The 19,012-nt window shown below is 44.3% G+C and overlaps 1 protein-coding gene and 1 long non-coding RNA gene across 4 annotated transcripts in view; one reads left to right on the forward strand and one right to left on the reverse strand.

Annotated features, from left to right (window-relative positions):
* The first annotated feature begins 4,247 nt into the window (after nucleotides 1-4,247).
* The window catches only part of UCKL1 (uridine-cytidine kinase 1 like 1), a 68,964-nt gene continuing 54,199 nt past the window's right edge, over nucleotides 4,248-19,012 (forward strand). For 2 of the 3 annotated variants that reach the window (XM_067468253.1, XM_060771916.2), the window contains exon 1: nucleotides 18,410-18,814. In XM_067468253.1, the coding sequence (XP_067324354.1) occupies nucleotides 18,747-18,814 (68 nt within the window). In that variant the 5' untranslated portion in view covers nucleotides 18,410-18,746. Of the gene's footprint in view, nucleotides 4,359-18,409; nucleotides 18,815-19,012 lie in introns of those variants that run through there. The other variant, XM_060771917.2, reaches the window with a different exon arrangement.
* LOC137097025 (uncharacterized) lies at nucleotides 13,616-18,111 on the reverse strand. The gene is made up of 2 exons (XR_010909933.1): nucleotides 17,901-18,111; nucleotides 13,616-14,001 (listed from the first exon to the last, which is right to left on the reverse strand). It is a non-coding gene; the product is annotated as an uncharacterized lncRNA (long non-coding RNA).

Raw genomic sequence — 19,012 nt, forward strand, 5'->3', positions numbered from 1 at the left:
TGGGACTTATAGTTTGGTTCCTCTAACAGAGAGGGCTAAAGACCTGGTCAAACTGCAGCTCCCATTGCAATTAAAGTGGTGTCAAACTGCATTCATTCAACAGTGTGTAGCTGCACTCCCTGTGTGTTTGTATATACCGTGAGTGCTTTTTGTGTCTTGTAAACCCGGCTGGGTGTGTGGCATTCTTGCAACTCTGCAACCCAGCAACAGAGAGAGAGAGAGAGAGAGAGAGAGAGAGAAATCTGTTAAGTTTTGGGGACTTTAGGGAGAAATGTAGTAGTTGCAGCACCAGAGAATGTGTCATTGGCACTTTGGGGCTTCCTAGCCCCGTCCAAAGCCCTGTGGCACAGCTGTGTTGCATGAATATCTCCCTTCCATTAATCTGACAACAGCCATGTGCGTATGTACAATGCACTAAGTCAATGAAGACCCTTCAGCTGCTGGAAGGCCAAAGTAATAAGCCAGATGGTTCTTTCTGATGGTTTCATACAGTTTTGGGATTGTTTAAAAAATACTTTTATTCACTGTATTGTCGAAGGCTTTCATGGCCAGAATCACTGGGTTGTTGTAGGTTTTTTCGGGCTATATGGCCATGTTCTAGAGCAGTGTTTCTCAACCTAGGAGTCAGGACCCCTGGGGGGATTGTGAGAGGGTGTCAGAGGGGTCGTCAAAGACCATCAGAAAACACAGTATTTTCTATTGGGGGTTCTGTGTGGGAAGTTTGGCCCAATTCTATCGTTGGTGGGGTTCAGAAAACTACAAATCCCAGCAACTACAACTTCCAAATGTCAAGGTCTATTTTCCCCAAACTCCACCAGTGTTCACATTTGGGCATATTGAGGATTTGTGCAACGTTTGGTCCAGATCCATCATAGGTTGAGTCCAGAGTGCTTTTTGGATGTAGGTGAACTACAACTCCAAAACTCAAGGTCAATGCTCACCAAACCCTTCCAGTATTTTCTGTTGGTGATGGGAGTTCTGTGTGCCAAGTTTGGTTCGATTCCACCATTGGTGGAATTCAGAATGCTGTCTGATTGTAGGGGAACTATCAATTCCAGCAACTGCAACTCCCAAATGACGAAATCATCACACACACCCCCCCCAACCCCACCAATGTTCAAATGTGGGAATATTGGGTATTTGTGCCAAATTTGGTCCAGTGTATGAAAATACATCCTGCATATCAGATATTTACATGACGATTCATAACAGTAGCAAAATAACAGTTATGAAGTAGCAACGAAAATAATTGTATGGTTGGGGGTCATGACAACATGAGGAACTGTATTAAGGGGTCACGGAATTAGAAAGGTTGAGAACCACTGTTCTAGAGGATGTTTACCTCTGAGGATGCTTGCCATAGATGCAGGCAAAATGTCAGGAGAGAATGCCTCTAGAACATGGCCATATAGCCTGAAAAAAAACTACAACAACCCAGTTTTATTCACTGTTAAGGATGGATTCATTAAAAGAACAAATGTGTTATTATAAACTTTTAATAGTAAAGTTTATGTGTGTGTAATTACATATATATATATATATAGAGAGAGAGAGAGAGAGAGATAGAAATGATGGATAGAAATGATGATAATGATGATGAGAGATGGATAGAAATGATGATGATGATGATGATGATGTGGTATGATTGATTGGATTTCTCCATCACTACCATATATATCCTACCCATAATTACATTATTATTATTATTATTATTATTATTATTATCATTATCATTATATGGTAGTGATGTGGAAATCCAATCAATCCCTCCAATCCCATTATTATTATTATTATTATTATTATTATTATTATTATTATTATTTGAAACACAACAACATTAGTACACAGCAACAAGATCACTCTGCCGGCTCTTGTATTGGATCACACTTCAGACACTTGCCAAGTGTCTAGGACTGTGTGATGTATCGGCGAATAATGCTTGAAGATCTGAGTAAGATGGCTGTTTACAGCTGACAGATGGTAATTTTGTCAGCACTGATTGTGTTTAAGTGCAGGCCAAGGTCTTTAGGCACTGCACCCAGTGTGCCGATCACCACTGGGACCACCTTGACTGGCTTATGCCAGAGTCTTTGCATTATTATTATACTGTTATTTTTGTTGTTATTTTATTATTATATGGTAGCGATGGGAAAATCCAATCAACCCCTGCTCCCGCATAATTCCATTATTAATATCATCATCATCATCATCATTATATGGTAGCGATGGGGAAATCCAATCAACGCCCCCCCCCCATAATCCTATTATTATTATTATTATTATTAGAATCACAACAAGATGAGTCCACAGCAGACAGTCTGCTGGCTGTTGAATTGGATCACACGTCCGACACCTATTATTATTATTATTATTATTATTATTATTATTATTATTATTAGCTCCAGCTCCTCATGCGACTCACACCAGAAGCGACTTGCAGTTTCTCAAGTCACTCTGACACAACAAAAATTATTATTATTATTATTATTATTATTATTATTATTATTTCTACTCCACTTTTGTCTCTTTAATTGAGACCTAGGCCACTTCTACATTGCCATATAATCCAGATTATCAAAGCACACAATCCAGATTATCTTAACTGGAAAGATCTTTCCTTTGGCAGGAAAAACGAAATGCAAAGATACAGAATGGGGGACAATGCCTGGCCTGAGAGCAGTACGTGTGAAAAAGATCTTTCTGTTGGTTATGGGACAACAAGTTAAACATGAGCCAACAATGTGATGTGGCGGCAAAAAAAGCCAATGGGATTTTGGACTGCATCAATAGGAGCATAGTGTCTAGATCTAAGGAAGTAATGGTATCCCTCTATTCTGTTTTGGTTAGACCACACCTGGAATATTGTGTCCAATTCTGGGCACCACAATTCAAGAGAGATATTGACTCTAAGCTGGAATGTGTCCAGAGGAGGGTGACTCAAATGATCAAGGGTCTGGAGAACAAGCCCTATGAGGAGTGGCTTAAGGAGCTGGGCATGTTTAGCCTGAAGAAGAGAAGGCTGAGAGGAGATATGATTGCCATGTATAAATATGTGAGAGGAAGCCATAGGAAGGAGGGAGCAAGCTTGTTTTCTGCTTCCCTGGAGACTAGGACACGAGACAATGGCTTCAAACTACAAGAGAGGAGATTCCATCTGAACATTAGGAAGAACTTCCTGACTGTAAGGAGAGCTGTTCAGCTTCAGCAGTGGAACTCTCTGCCCCGGAGTGTGGTGGAGGCTCCTTCTTTGGAGGCTTTGGAGGTTGGATGGCCATCTGTCAGGGGTGATTTGAATGCAATATTCCTGCATCTTGGCAGAATGGGGTTGGACTGGATGGCCCATGAGGTCTCTCCCAACTCTTTGATTCTATGAATCTATTATTATTATTAGAAACACAACAAGATGAGTCCACAGCAGACACTCTGCTGGCTGTTGAATTGGATCACACGTCTGACACTTTTATTATCATCATCATCATCATCATCATCATCATCATCATTTCTACTCCACTTTTGTTTGAGACCCAGGCCCCTTCCACATTGCCATATAATCCAGATTATCAAAACACACAATCCAGATTATCTGAACTGGATTATATGAGCCTACCCTGCCATATAATCCAGCTCAAATCAGATAATCTGGATTTTATGTGTCAGTGTAGATGGGGCCTTAAGAGTCTTAAGAGTGCATTTATTTTATTTTATTTTATTTTAAATTTTATTTTATTTATTTTATTTTATTTTAAATTTTATTTTAAATTTTATTTTATTTTATTTTAAATTTTATTTTAAATTTTATTTTATTTTGTTTTATTTTATTTTATTTTCAATTTTATTTTATTTTATTTATTTTAAATTTTATTTTGTTTTATTTTATTTTATTTTATTTATTTTAAATTTTATTTTATTTTATTTTAATTTTTATTTTATTTATTTTAATTTTAATTTTATTTTATTTTATTTTTTATTTTATTTTATTTTATTTTATTTTATTTTATTTTATTTTATTTATCACATTGTGCATAACTTTCGGTTTCTTTTCCCTAGTTTGACTCGCCTTGCCAGAAAACTCCATCTCCCATCCTGCATGGGACCGCGCGGCTTCCTGGTCCTTGTAGTCCTTAGCGTTGCGACGCCGCGTGGCAGTGAACGGAGGCGTAGCTCTCGGCGGACTACACTTCCCGTGATGTCCCGCGGAGGCGCAGAAAGAGAGGGCGGAGAGCCCCGCCCCTGGCTTCCCTAAGCCCCGCCCCCTCCCGGGCTGCCTAACAGCTGATCGAGAGCAATCCGCTCGCCATGGCTGCAGTCTCGGTGGCCGGGCTGGGAGGCGGGAGCGAGGGCAGGAGGGGCGAGGACAGGTAAGGCAGCACACCTGGGACCCCGGGGGAGCCCGGGGAGGGGAGAGGAAGGCTTCCCCTGCCGGGTGGGAAAGGGGAGCCGGGTCCTTAAAGGAGAAGCAGCCCAGAAGGCACCTAAGAGTCCACTTTGGCAAGAGAAATGCACAGGTATAGGTATATGGGACACCTGGCCCATGAGGAAGGGATGCATAGTGTCTAGATCTAGGGAAGTCATGCTCCCCATGCTCTATTCTGCTCTGCTTAGACCACACTTGGAATATTGTGTCCAATTCTGGGCACCACAATTCAAGAGAGATATTGACAAGCTGGAATGAGCAACTAAAATGATCAAGGGTCTGGAGAACAAGCCCTATGAGGAGCAGCTTAAGGAGCTGGGCATGTTTAGCTTGAAGAAGAGAAGGCTGAGAGGGGATATGATAGCCATGTATAAATATGTGAGAGGAAGCCACAGGGAGGAGGGAGCAAGCTTGTTTTCTGCTTCCTTGGAGACTAGGACGTGGAACAATGGCTTCAAACTACAAGAGAGGAGATTCCATCTGAACATGAGGAAGAACTTTCTGACTGTGAGAGCCGTTCAGCAGTGGAACTCTCTGCCCCGGAGTGTGGTGGAGGCTCCTTCTTTGCAAGCTTTTAAACAGAGGCTGGATGGCCATCTGTCAGGGGTGATTTGAATGCAATATTCCTGCTTCTTGGCAGAATGGGGTTGGACTGGATGGCCCATGAGGTCTCTTCCAACTCTTTGATTCTATGATTCTATGAAAACATGCAAATGTGAGTAGATTAATAGGTACCATTCCAGCGGGAAGGTAACAGCACTCCATGCCGGCCACAGGACCTTGGAGGCGTCTATGGACAACGCCAGCTCTTCGGCTTAGAATGGAGATGAGCACCAACCCCCAGAGTCGGACACAGCTGGACTTAATGTCAAGGGGAAAACCTTTACCTAACCTTTACTAAATGGTTTAGCAACCAATGGACCAAGATTTGATGTCCACTTTTACCCTGAACTTCTCCTCCAATCACCACACAGTCCTTACGGAGAGCATCTCGTGGATGAAATGAGTAGGTTAGCCAGGGAAATCTGCTGAACCATTTGGGTTGAAATGTTAGCTGCTTTCCTCCTGTTCCATTGTTTCTTTGGCAGGGCTTAGTTTAGATCAGGCCTGGGCAAACTTTGGCCCTCCAGGTGTTTTGGACTCAAACTCCCAGAATCCCCAACAGTTGGTAGGCAGGGTTGCTGTGAGTTTTTCAGACTGTATGACCATCATGGCATGATCATCAAGTTTGCAGACGACACCAAATTGGGAGGGATAGCCAATACTCCAGAGGACAGGAGCAGAATTCAAAACGATCTTGACAGATTAGAGAGATGGGCCAAAACTAACAAAATGAAGTTCAACAGGGACAAATGTAAGATACTCCACTTTGGTAGAAAAAATGAAATGCAAAGATACAGAATGGGGGACAATGCCTGGCTCGAGAGCAGTACGTGTGAAAAAGATCTTGGAGTCCTCGTGGACAACAAGTTAAACATGAGCCAACAATGTGATGTGGCGGCAAAAAAAGCCAATGGGATTTTGGCCTGCATCAATAGGAGCATAGTGTCTAGGTCCAGGGAAGTAATGCTACCCCTCTATTCTGCTTTGGTTAGACCACACCTGGAATATTGTGTCCAATTCTGGGCACCGCAATTCAAGAGAGACATTGACAAGCTGGAATGTGTCCAGAGGAGGGCGACTAAAATGATCAAGGGTCTGGAGAACAAGCCCTATGAGGAGCGGCTTAGGGAACTGGGCATGTTTAGCCTGAAGAAGAGAAGGCTGAGAGGAGATATGATAGCCATGTATTAATGTGTGAGAGGAAGCCACAGGGAGGAGGGAGCAAGCTTGTTTTCTGCTTCCTTGCAGACTAGGACGCGGAACAATGGCTTCAAACTACAAGAGAGGAGATTCCATCTGAACATTAGTCCCGCCTCGACTACTGCAACGCTCTCTACGTGGGGCTGCCCTTGAAAACGGCCCGGAAGCTCCAGCTAGTCCAGCGCGCGGCAGCCATGTTGTTAACCGGAGCGGGACGCAGGGAGCACACAACGCCCTTGCTGTCCCAGCTCCACTGGCTGCCGATCTGCTACCGGGCCCAATTTAAGGTGCTGGTGTTATCCTACAAAGCCCTAAACGGTTCCGGCCCAAAATACCTTGAGAACCGCATCTCGGCCTACGAGCCCACGAGGACCTTGAGATCATCTGGGGAGGCCCTTCTCTCGGTCCCGCCTGCCTCACAGGCACGCCTGGCGGGGACAAGAGAGCGGGCCTTCTCGGTGGTGGCCCCCCGGCTATGGAACTCCCTCCCTGCTGAAATCAGACAGGCGCCTTCCCTCATGGCCTTCCGCAAGGGCCTGAAAACCTGGCTCTTCGAAAAGGCCTTCAACTAAGTGCTATGTTTTTGGAATGACCACCGGAATGGACTATGACTATGAGATTGATTATGACCCCAAACAAGACGAAGCGGATTTTTAGCTTAATTAGTTGTGTATTAGTAAGATGTGTTATGGTCTTGATCTATTGTAAACTGTTGTCTTTTCTATGTTCTATGTTTTGTACACCGCCACGAGTCGCCCTCGGGCTGAGAGTGGCGGTTAACAAGTGCAAATAATAAATAAATAAATAAGAACTTCCTGACTGTGAGAGCCGTTCAGCAGTGGAACTCTCTGCCCCGGAGTGTGGTGGAGGCTCCTTCTTTGGAAGCTTTTAAGCAGAGGCTGGATGGCCATTTGTCAGGGGTGGTTTGAATGCAATATTCCTGCTTCTTGGCAGGGGGTTGGACTGGATGGCCCATGAGGTCTCTTCCAACTCTTGGATTCTATGATTCTATGATCTTCTAGAAGCATTCTCTCCTGACAATTGCACACATCCTCAGAGGTTGTGAGGTCTGGCAGAAACTAGGCAAATGCGTTTTATATGTCAGTGGAATGTCCAAGGTGGGAGAAAGAACTCTTATCTGCTTGAGGCAAGTTTGAAAGTTGCAATTGGCCACCTTGATTAGCATTGAATGACCTTGCAGTTTCGAAGCCTGGCTGCTTCCTGCCTGGGGGAATCCATTGTTGACAAGCTGTTAATAATTGTAAGAGTTGGAGTCCAAAACACCTGGAGGGCCAAAGTTTGTCCATGCCTTGGCTAGATTAATGTAGCCACCCTCCAGAACAAAACTGCATGGTTTGAATTTATCTTGGCTGCAGGATAAAAATGGCCAATGTGTTTGCTTTGCAGCATGAGGATTCAGATTTACCAGTGGCAGACACCCCAGTTTCCTCAGTTTTCCCCTGCAATTCAGGTCAAATCATCCTCCCCTGTTCCGCACCTTAGGCTTTGCCTATTGGCTACCACATTTTGGAATCTACTGCTATTGCAATGTTTTGTTTTTCCTGTGTTAGGAGTGACTTGAAAAACTGCAAGTTGCTTCTGGTGTGAGAGAATTCGCCGTCTGCAAGGATGTTGCCCAGGGGATGCCCAGATGTTTTGATGTTTTACCATCCTTGTGAGAGGCTTCTCTCATGTCCCTGCATAGGGAGCTGGAGCTGACAGAGGGAGCTCATCTGCGCTCTCCCCAAATTCAAACCTGCTACCTGTTGGTCTTCAGTCCTGCCGGTACAAAGGTTTAACCCACTGCACCACCGGGGGCTCTGCATGTGAATTGGTAGAAACTGTGGTTGGGATAGTGCTTGTAGTTCTGGAGGGACTCTAATGTTTGCTTTTCATATACTTGGCATAGGGATTTGGTCAACCAGTTAAAATTCAGGAGGAAACTTGGTAGTGGTTGTATTTTTTGGCTGAAAAATTTGGGGTGTGTGTGTGTGGTTTGAACCCCTAAAACACCTCCTTGTCTATGGGCTTCTCCTAAGGGAAGTAAGCAGGGAAATGCTACAAAAATGGTACAGGACTCTTGCACAAGTTTAACTTTTTTTTTTACCAGGGTTAAACGACAGCAAGTTTGTTTTCTGCTGCCCTGGAGACTAGGGCACAGAATAATGGTGAGACAGCAGCAATTGTGTTGGTGTAAGATACAATGGCAACACAAGAGTTGGCATGATGTGAGATGGCATCATAGAAGTTTGTGTAAGTTGGGACCAAATATACTGGCACGGTGTAATATGTCACCACAGAAGGTAGCATGGTGTATGATGGCATGCTGTGATGACACCATGCACCTTGTTTATCGATTAGTTTGCTTGTTTCACAAGGAGTTTCCTCGCAGCCAAGTTATGATGGCCCTATGAATGGGATCCGCCTAGTCAAAGCCATGGTATTCCCTGTAGTAACCTACGGATGTGAGAGCTGGACCTTAGGGAAGGCTGAGCGAAGGAAGATCGATGCTTTTGAGCTGTGGTGTTGGAGGAAAGTTCTCAGAGTGCCTTGGACTGCGAGAAGATCCAACCAGTCCATCCTCCAGGAAATAAAGCCCAACTGCTCACTGGAGGGAAAGATACTAGAGACAAAGTTGAAGTACTTTGGCCACATCATGAGGAGACAGGAAAGCCTAGAGAAGACAATTATGCTGGGAAAAGTGGAAGGCAAAACGAAGAGGGGCCGACCAAGGGCAAGATGGATGGATGGCATCCTTGAAGTGACTGGACTGACCTTGAGGGAGCTGGGGGTGGTAACGGCCGACAGGGAGCTCTGGCGTGGGCTGGTCCATGAGGTCACAAAGAGTCGGAGACGACTGAACGAATGAACAACAATGAATGGGAACCCTCCAAGGGACCCTTGTTTCGTTCACACCATGAAGTTGTACCACTGTGATTCCACTTTAGCTGCCTCTGTTGCAATATAGGGGAATCTGGGATTTGTAGTTTAGCCAAGACTTTGGAATTCTTCCAATAATGTCATTGAAGTGGAATCCCAGGGTGCATTTACACTATTCCTCTTTGACTGCCGTGGTTCAATGTTATGGAATCATGGGAGGTGTAGTTTTACAAGGCCTTTCGACTCCTATGCCAAAAAGGACAGATGCCTCACGAAACTGCAATTCTCACATTTCCTTAGCATTATGCCATGGTAGTTCAAGTGGTGTTGAACTGCATTAATTCTACAGTATGGATAGTGTAGTTCTTTCCTGCTTTCTTCTCTTCTTCAGGCTAAACATGCCCAGTTCCCTAAGCCGCTCCTCATAGGGCTTGTTCTCCAGACCCTTGATCATTTTAGAGGAGGGCGACTAAAATGATCAAGGGTCTGGAGAACAAGCCCTATGAGGAGCGGCTTAGGGAACTGGGCATGTTTAGCCTGAAGAAGAGAAGGCTGAGAGGAGATATGATAGCCATGTATAAATATGTGAGAGGAAGCCACAGGGAGGAGGGAGCAAGCTTGTTTTCTGCTTCCTTGGAGACTAGGACGCGGAACAATGGCTTCAAACTACAAGAGAGGAGATTCCATCTGAACATTAGGAAGAACTTCCTGACTGTGAGAGCCGTTCAGCAGTGGAACTCTCTGCCCCGGAGTGTGGTGGAGGCTTCTTCTTTGGAAGCTTTTAAGCAGAGGCTGGATGGCCATCTGTCAGGGGTGATTTGAATGCAATATTCCTGCTTCTTGGCAGGGGGTTGGACTGGATGGCCCATGAGGTCTCTTCCAACTCTTTGATTCTATGATTCTATGTTCAAGCTTCTAGTCCTCATTTCCACATCTCATTCCCATTTTCCTGCTCTGCGCAACTGCAGCTGTTTCCTACATTCCTCCCAACTGCTTTTTCCAAATGAAGGCTTGTTCGTGCAAACTGTTCAGCTGTCATAGAGAAGGGAGTCAGGCACAAAATATATTTTCTCCCTCTCCATGTTTGGCGTTATGTGTGTGTCAGAAGGGAAGTGTGTTTGAGTCAGAGCTTTTGGAAGAGGGAAGGAATCCCATTTTTGCCATGCTGGTTACTGGATTCTGAGAGTTGGAGTCTTTTGTTTCCAAAGGAACTTTTCTGAACTGTGCTCAGAGCAGCTGCTGAAGCTCGTGCACAAAACTGCAGCGAAAGCAGTGTGTCCAGCAGGCTGGGTTTCCCTTCTGTTTTGTTATCCTGGGCCTGGAATTTAATCCACGTTAGAGATTAGCCTTCTGGGAAGCATGAAGCTGAGTTAACCTGTTGCTGAATTGCCCAGTTGTACTTTCACTCAAATCCCTGCAATATCCTCTTTAAAGGCTTTCTTCAAGCAATTCTGGGCGCCACAATTCAAGACAGATATTGACAAGCTGGAATGTGTCCAGAGGAAGGCGACTAAAATGAACAAGGGTCTGGAGAACAAGCCCTATGAGGAGCGGCTTAAGGAGCTGGGCATGTTTAGCCTGAAGAAGAGAAGGCTGAGAGGAGATATGATAGCCATGTATAAATATGTGAGAGGAAGCCACAGGGAGGAGGGAGCAAGCTTGTTTACTGCTTCCATGGAGATTAGGACAAGGAACAATGGCTTCAAACTACAAGAAAGGAGATTCCATCTGAACATGAGAAAGAACTTCCTGACTGTGAGAGCTGTTCAGCAGTGGAACTCTCTGCCCCAGAGTGTGGTGGAGGTTCCTTCTTTGGAAGCTTTTAAACAGAGGCTGGATGGCCATTTGTCAGGGTGATTTGAATGCAATATTCCTGCTTCTTGGCAGGGGGTTGGACTGGATGGCCCATGAGGTCTCTTCCAACTCTTTGATTCTATGATTCAATGCATTTGTGCCCAAAAAGATGCCCTCACTGCCGTTGTGTGACTTCAGATTGTCCCCAATTCATGGCAACCTTAAAGGAACTAAAACTCTGTGATACATTTGCAATACTGGTTCAGAAAAGATTTGCAGTTCCCTTCTTCTGAAGCTGAAAGAGAGATGATGGGAGCCACAGTCAGGATCACACTCTTCCTGACCTCCGGATTACGTACAACCTGTAGTAGCCCATCTAGGTGGATTCTTTGGTTGCATCTATACTGGAGAATTAACACAGTTTGATGTCACTTTATCTGTACAGCTCAATGCTATGGAATCCCAGGCGTTGTAATTCTACAAGGTCTTTATCCTTCTCTCCTAAATAATGCTGGTGCTTCACCAAACTACAACTCCAAAGATTTCACAGCATTGCTCCATGGCAGAGGTAGAAAACTCTCTAATCTAGGATAGTCATGGAACTACATTCCAGGCATCATTCCAAAATCTTTGAAATATTCTACTGTCCAAAGTTTTTTAAAAAAAACACCCTTTCCCCTTCTCAGCAACAATAGTTTTCGGTTTGAATGGTGAGAAAAAGCAGCGTCCATTGAAATGCAAACATTGGCATGTTTCCTCCAGGGATAAATTGTGAATTCCATGTCAATGAGTTAATAATAGCATCTGGAGTGGAATGCATCTTGAAGTCCATCTACACTGAAGAATTGATGCAGTTTGACACCACTTTCACTACCATGTTGCAATGCAAAGGAAACCTGGGAGTTCTAGTTTGGTGAAGCACCAGCACCCTTTGGCAGAGAAAGCTAAAGACCTTGTAAAATGATCATTTCCATGTTTGCATGGCATTGAGTAGAGTGCCAAGGAAAAAGAGTTGCTCCTGATGATGTAGACGCTGGAAGTCCCTCTTAGGGATAAATAGAGATCGAATTCATATTGAAATAAATAGTAAACCTGCGTCCAAGTTGAACCAGTTTAGACGATTCTGGATCACAAAACCTACCTTTTCCATTTAGAAACCTATCATGGTATGGGACTAGAGACTTAGAATTTGAAATGCTGGTCTTCTGGATGTGAAAGATTGCGATGTACGAGGGTTGAATGAAAAATAATGCCTCCACCTTCGTTACTTAGGTTTGGATGGGAATATTTTAATAAATCAAACGCAGAAATAATCCTTAGAATGTACTCTTTCACTACCACTATTCACTTTTCCACCTAATCACCAGACAATTGGATACATTTCTGCCAACAAGTTTTCTGAAGCTGTCATGGAAGAAGTCAACACTTTCCGCAACCAGCATCTCACAGTTCTCTCATCCTAGGTACCCATCGTGCACAGATCTTCTGATAGCCGAGCAAAGCAATAATGTGACCCACACGTTCTTGTGAAATGCCGATTATGCTTGAAATTTATCTCTGAGTGATACGACGATCATCCTGAATCAAATCTGTCAACCTTTCGCTCGTGAAACTTGGTGGTTGCTGTCAACTCTTTGTTTGTCATGCAAGTCAGATGTTCCCACCTCAACATCTTTAAACTTACTCACTCAAAGTACTCATATCAACACAATCACCACAAACAGCTTGCATTCTCTGATTAATCTCCTTTGGGGTGACACCTTCTGCTGTCAAGAATGCAATGCCTGCACGTTGCTTAGGTTGCATTGACCGACTGTCTGTGCAGGGTTCCATACTTTGCACTTTAACAACACAACTATTCAATGCTAAGGCTTCCCACCAAAATGAAACTGTAGAAGAGAGTCTACTGAACAAGCCAGTACCTGCCGCATACCAGTACTGCCATCTGTTGAGGAGTTATGAAGGTGAAGGCATTACTTTTCATTCAACCCTCATATTTTGCTTGAAGGAGCAAAACTGGTCTAGTTCCAGATACGAGTCAGTCATCGCAGGTCCACAGTTAACTTGCTGCATCAGCTTTGTATTTTGGCCAAAACATGAGCCTTTTGTTGCACCCTTTTGATCTAGAGGACATGGCCTCCTCTATAAACCATTAACTTTCGGAAACAGCTTGTACTTCTCTTCTTGTGGTTGGAAGCTCTCTTTTTGCCAAACTGCAGTGAAAGTACATTCTGTCTCTATGTGTCTGTGTGTTTACATACACTGGATGAAGATCCCAACTCTTGGGGTGCATCTGTATAATAGAATTAATGCAGTTTAACATCATGACTCAATGCCATGGGATCATGGAAGGTCTTCAGCCTTCTCTGCCAAAGGTAATGTCAAACTGCATTAATTTCACAGTGTAGATGCAGTCTAGTTGTGCTTGCGTCCTATGGAAATGGGTTTCTGGTATGTTTGTTCTCATGTGCCACTAGGAGGCAATGTCACCATCGCAAAGGGAGGGCAACTCAAACTCAATGGGGAAAATGCCTGTTGAAGGTCGTCAACTGCTATCTTTCCTTCTTCTGCATTGAACCCCTATATTGGGAGAAAGGTAGGATAAAATAAAGTAAATAAATAGATTAATTGCTCTCTTGCCCACAAAGCACTTTTTTTAATGATAGCATTCCTTCCATCTCGGCAGCTATAGATCTTGAAAGCTCCATCCATCTGCACAATGTGTATACTTAAGTAAAGATCTTTTCATTGTTTCAGCCTATTATATAAGCACTTAGTACTATATAGTACTTAGTACCTATGGATTCTGCACGCTCATTTAAAATATCCCCCCCATAGCATGCATGCTGATGTGCCTTCAAGTCATTTGTCAACTTATGACAATCCCATGGATATTGTAGTGCTTTCTTAGGCATGGAATCCTCAGAGGTGGTTTTCCTCTAAAATAGCGTTTTGAATATGTGTTGACGAAGGCGTTCATGGCTGGAATCACTGTGCTGCTGTGAGTTTTCCGGGCGGTATGGCCATTTTCCAGAAGCACTCTCTCCTGACATTTCACCCACATCTCTGGCAGGCATCCTCGGAGGTTGAGGGACCTACAGTGACATTGGCTAACAAACAAACAAAGGGGAATTGGAGTTTTACTCAACATTCATAGAATCATAGAATCAAAGAGTTGGAAGAGACCTCATGGGCCATCCAGTCCAACCCCCTGCCAAGAAGCAGGAATATTGCATTCAAATCACCCCTGACAGATGGCCACACACACATAAGCATTCATCTATCACCATGCATACATCTCCATTTCTCTTGACTCTTCATAATTGGTTTTGGTAAAGATAAGCCTCGTGTTGACTTCCTTCTTAACATAACCTTCTAAAGATTTCCTTAACATAAAGAGCTATTGTCTCTGATTAATGTAAACACATTGTCCCGTCCCCCCCGAAGTTCAACTCCCACAATTCCTAACAGCCAACTGTGTGAATTGAAGTCCAAAACAACTGGAGGGCCAGAGTCTGTCCATGCCTGGAATAAATGAAACTGCAGGTGCTAGTGGTGAGAATATAGAGGTTGCATTGTATTTATTTTTACTTAGAATAGGGAAGAAGATATTTTGCTAATTTATCAGTATGCACCCAATATTCAGGTCAAGATGAAAGAAGAACCTTGATCTGTCTCCCAAGTTCCAGATTCTGGAAAGTCCTGGAGCTTACCCAGTGTATTCAACTTCTGCCAATGATGGTAGTGCCAAAATGCCAGTGGGCTGTACTATCCAAGGTGCTGAACCAACACCCAAAACAAGCCCAGCACCATGGATAGCTCCTTCAAACTTCAGGCTAAAACTGAATTGTAAAAACTCCTCCCCAATGGGAGGACCATGCATCTCAATTGTCTTTGGAGACAGCTTCAGAGTGTCCATTTGGACAGGATGGATGAGAGCTTTGTAATGCCATGGTGCTGAGCCTGACATGAATTTAGAATTGGCCTGATTCTGAGGAACAGTTACTCTCAAAGGCCAAGAGAACGGATCTTCAAATCCTTGCTTAAATGGTTTCCCTACACACAAAGCCCTTCATATGGAGTAAATCAGGAATGGGTAAAGTACAAGCTAGATGCAATCCTCGGATTTGCCAAAATATACTGTAAGATCTCCATAGGATTTATATCCAGAGGGAAAATGGTCTCTGGAGAAATTTGCTCGCACCCCCCCCCCCCCCCAGACAATCCTACAGAATACTTCCCTTGGAAGTGGTCTGCAAACACTTAGAAACAAATGCGGTCATTGCTAATAGTCAACATGGATTTATCAAAAACAAGTCATGCCAGACTAATCTGATCTCTTTTTTCGATAGAGTTACAAGCTGGGTAGATGCGGGGAACGCCGTGGATTTAGTGTACCTGGATTTCAGTAAGGCCTTCGACAAGGTCCCCCATGACCTTCTGGCAAGGAAACTAGTCCAATGTGGGCTAGGCAAAACTACAGTGAGGTGGATCTGTAATTGGTTAAATGGACGAACCCAGAGGGTGCTCACCAATGCTTCCTCTTCATCCTGGAAAGAAGTGACGAGCGGAGTGCCGTAGGGTTCCGTCCTGGGCCCGGTCCTGTTCAACATCTTTATTAATGACTTAGAGGAAGGGCTAGAAGGCAGGATCATCAAGTTTGCAGACGACACCAAATTGGGAGGGATAGCCAATAGTCCAGAGGACAGGAGCAGGATTCAAAACGATCTTGACAGATTAGAGAGATGGGCCAAAACTAACAAAATGAAGTTCAACAGGGACAAATGCAAGATACTCCACTTTGGCAGGAAAAACGAAATGCAAAGATACAGAATGGGGGACAATGCCTGGCTCGAGAGCAGTACGTGTGAAAAAGATCTTGGAGTCCTCGTGGACAAGTTAAACATGAGCCAACAATGTGATGTGGCGGCAAAAAAAGCCAATGGGATTTTGGCCTGCATCAATAGGAGCATAGTGTCTAGATCTAAGGAAGTCATGCTACCCCTCTATTCTGTTTTGGTTAGACCACATCTGGAATATTGTGTCCAGTTCTGGGCACCACATTCAAGAGAGATATTGACAAGCTGGAATGTGTCCAGAGGAGAGCGACTAAAATGATAAAAGGTCTGGAGAACAAGCCCTATGAGGAGCGGCTTAAGGAGCTGGGCATGTTTAGCCTGAAGAAGAGAAGGCTGAGAGGGGATATGATAGCCATGTATAAATATATGAGAGGAAGCCACAGGGAGGAGGGAGCAAGCTTGTTTTCTGCTTCCCTGGAGACTAGGACACAGAACAATGGCTTCAAACTACAAGAAAGGAGATTCCATCTGAACATGAGGAAGAACTTCCTGACTGTGAGAGCTGTTCAGCAGTGGAACTCTCTGCCCCGGAACGTGGTGGAGGCTCCTTCTTTGGAAGCTTTTAAACAGAGGCTGGATAGCCACCTGTCAGGGGTGATTTGAATGCAATATTCCTGCTTCTTGGCAGGGGGTTGGACTGGATGGCCCATGAGGTCTCTTCCAACTCTTTGATTCTATGATTCTATGAAGTTAGTACACAAGAGTTGCATTGGAGAACTTAGGAAATTCCTAGAGAGATTCCCTGTTTAGGAATCTCTAGATCTTCTAGTGCAGGCACTAGAAGTGAGATAATTCACTGGCATTTGGCCGCATCCATAGTTTCATTTAACTATGGTCTGACTAAGGGGATCTTATTGTACATCAACTTTGGAAAGTTGCAAATAAATGCCTTTCTTCTGTTAGCTTTGCCATTCCTTTCACTACAAAAGATTGTGTGGCATCTTACCTCTTATTGCAACTTTGGACTTGCTGCGGGTTCAGTTTTGGTATCTAAGGGCTGGGTTTATTTCCCACAACAGAACCTGGGTTGTCATTTGACACTTGGGTCAAATATCCCGTCAACTTGCTGGGAATGCAGAGTGGGAATTCCTTGCAGGGGGCGTAGCACAAGGTGGCGAAGAAGCAAGTTTATTCTTAAGTGGCTTTATGGCTCAGTGCCCTGCTGAGCTGGCTTTCACAGAATGGTGCTTACACAAGACCCCTTGTGTGTGTGTGCCTTCAGAGCCCCTGTTGACTTGTGGTGATCTCTGGGTTTTCTTAGGGAAGACCCAGAAGAGGTTTTGCCTGTTCCTCCCCTTAAATATTGCCTACAACACTTGGGATTTATTGGCAACCTCCCATCCAAATGCTAACCACAGCCAACCCACCTTAGCTTCCAAGATCAGGTGGGATCTGGTGTCTTGGTATCCTTTCATAATTGAATGAAGTGTGAGAAAATTCCCAGGAGAGAGGATCCAGTGGTTTGAATGTTAAGCTAGGATTCTGGGAGACCATAGTTCAAATCCTGGCTCGGCAACTGGGTACATTGTCAGCCTTAGAGGATGGCAATGGAGTCTGAAGGAATCTTGCCAGGAAAGCCTTATGACAGTCACCATAAGTCAGAAGGCACACAACAATAACAGTAAAGAATTTCAGCTGAACTGACTATAGATGATCCATAATCCCAGGGTGAGGAAGATGTGGCCTTCTGGATGCTGTTGGACTACAACTCCACTACAATTGTATACACTTTCCAAAATTCTTCCTTTTCTGAGCTTCTTCCCCCTCTTTTGATATCGGGGAAGCAAGACCAAACTATTAAATCTGTGAATCTCTGTTTAGTCTTTCCCCCGCTATCTCATTGTTGCATGCCTTCAAGTTGTTTCCAATTTATCGTGACCCTCCGATGACACTGTCACCTGGGACAGAGTGTGTGAGACTCACCCAAGATCACCCAAAGAGTTTCCACAGCCAAACAAGGATTCAAACGTTGTTCTCCAGAGCCTTATCCAATGCTCAAACCACTGTGCCATGTTCTTGCCTCTTTCCATGGCCATGTTCTTCTGGTCTGCAATGCCTTGCTGATCTAGCACGTCCTTCATGTTCTGCCAGCCAGTATCCCTCCCCATCTTTCAAAATGACAATTTTGATTGGTACTGGTCGTACCGTACCTTTCTTATCCAGTGACGTTAGGTTGGGTCCAAAGCTCAGTAGTGGGTCACATCCATTGTTCATGCAGGATCTAGTCCAATTGTTTCCCACCTTTGGGATGAGAGAGTTACTTCCATCCAGAATGAACCATTATTAGCTTCTTAAGACCTTTCCTGTCGCCCAGGTAGGGACAGAGCTTCTTTGTAAGACACACACTTTGCATAGAGAAGGACCTAGAGCTTGTCTCTCCAGCATGGCCAACTGAAGAGATCTCAGGTAGATGCCTGTAAAAGGCTTCAAGGAGTCAATCAAAGTAGGCATAACTGAGCAACAAGATGCAATGGAGCTGTGCTGCCTCATAGTGCTTCTCCGATGAGCCCAGGATAGACTCTGAATGTCTCATAAACAGCCGTCCATGGCCTTGGGCCAGCTGCTGTGTTTTGGTCTCCCAAGAGCGGAGGGGCTACTCCGGGTTGTACTGTGTAACTGCTCTTCTCTTTGCAAAGTCAGTGCTATTAATATCAGGTAATGAACATAATCTCTAAGTTAAGCTATCCTCTTAGGCAACTCTCGCCCGGTTCTCCCTTCTTCTCTCCCGGTCCTTCTCTCGTGGTTGTCACGCCAGAGCCTTTCGGGTTTTCTCAAAATATTTGGCAGGCACTTCCCAAGTCCTAGTTTCCATCCCGTATTATCCAAAAGGATAGACCTATATTACATACCACTGTAATGGTCAGAATGCACTCAGTTTGCTTCCACATGTGCTCCCTGTATGTTTTGAGCTTGGGATGAGACACCCAAGTTCAACACCGACACACAAAGAACCCATAAACTCTCACACTTAGACCCTTTTACATCTAAAGAGGGAAATGAATAGATCTCCCAACTACTCAGGAGTCAGGATCTCAGGCTGTTGGGCCCTTGGACCTGAAGGCAGGTGAGTTCTGTCATTTTGCTTTTTCTAAGTAACATAATGCTTGGTTGCATGGGGGAATGCTATGTCACAAGGAGCGGAGAAGTGGGTACAAGGAGATGAGATGTATGGATGAGATGTATGGTGGCAGAAATTGAACTATTCTTGGGGTTGTGGCTGTATCATGTTGGGTCGATGTTGTTTAGCTAGGTATGTTTAGCT

The sequence above is a fragment of the Anolis sagrei genome, chromosome 4 (assembly GCF_037176765.1).
Source record: "Anolis sagrei isolate rAnoSag1 chromosome 4, rAnoSag1.mat, whole genome shotgun sequence".
NCBI lineage: Eukaryota > Metazoa > Chordata > Lepidosauria > Squamata > Dactyloidae > Anolis > Anolis sagrei.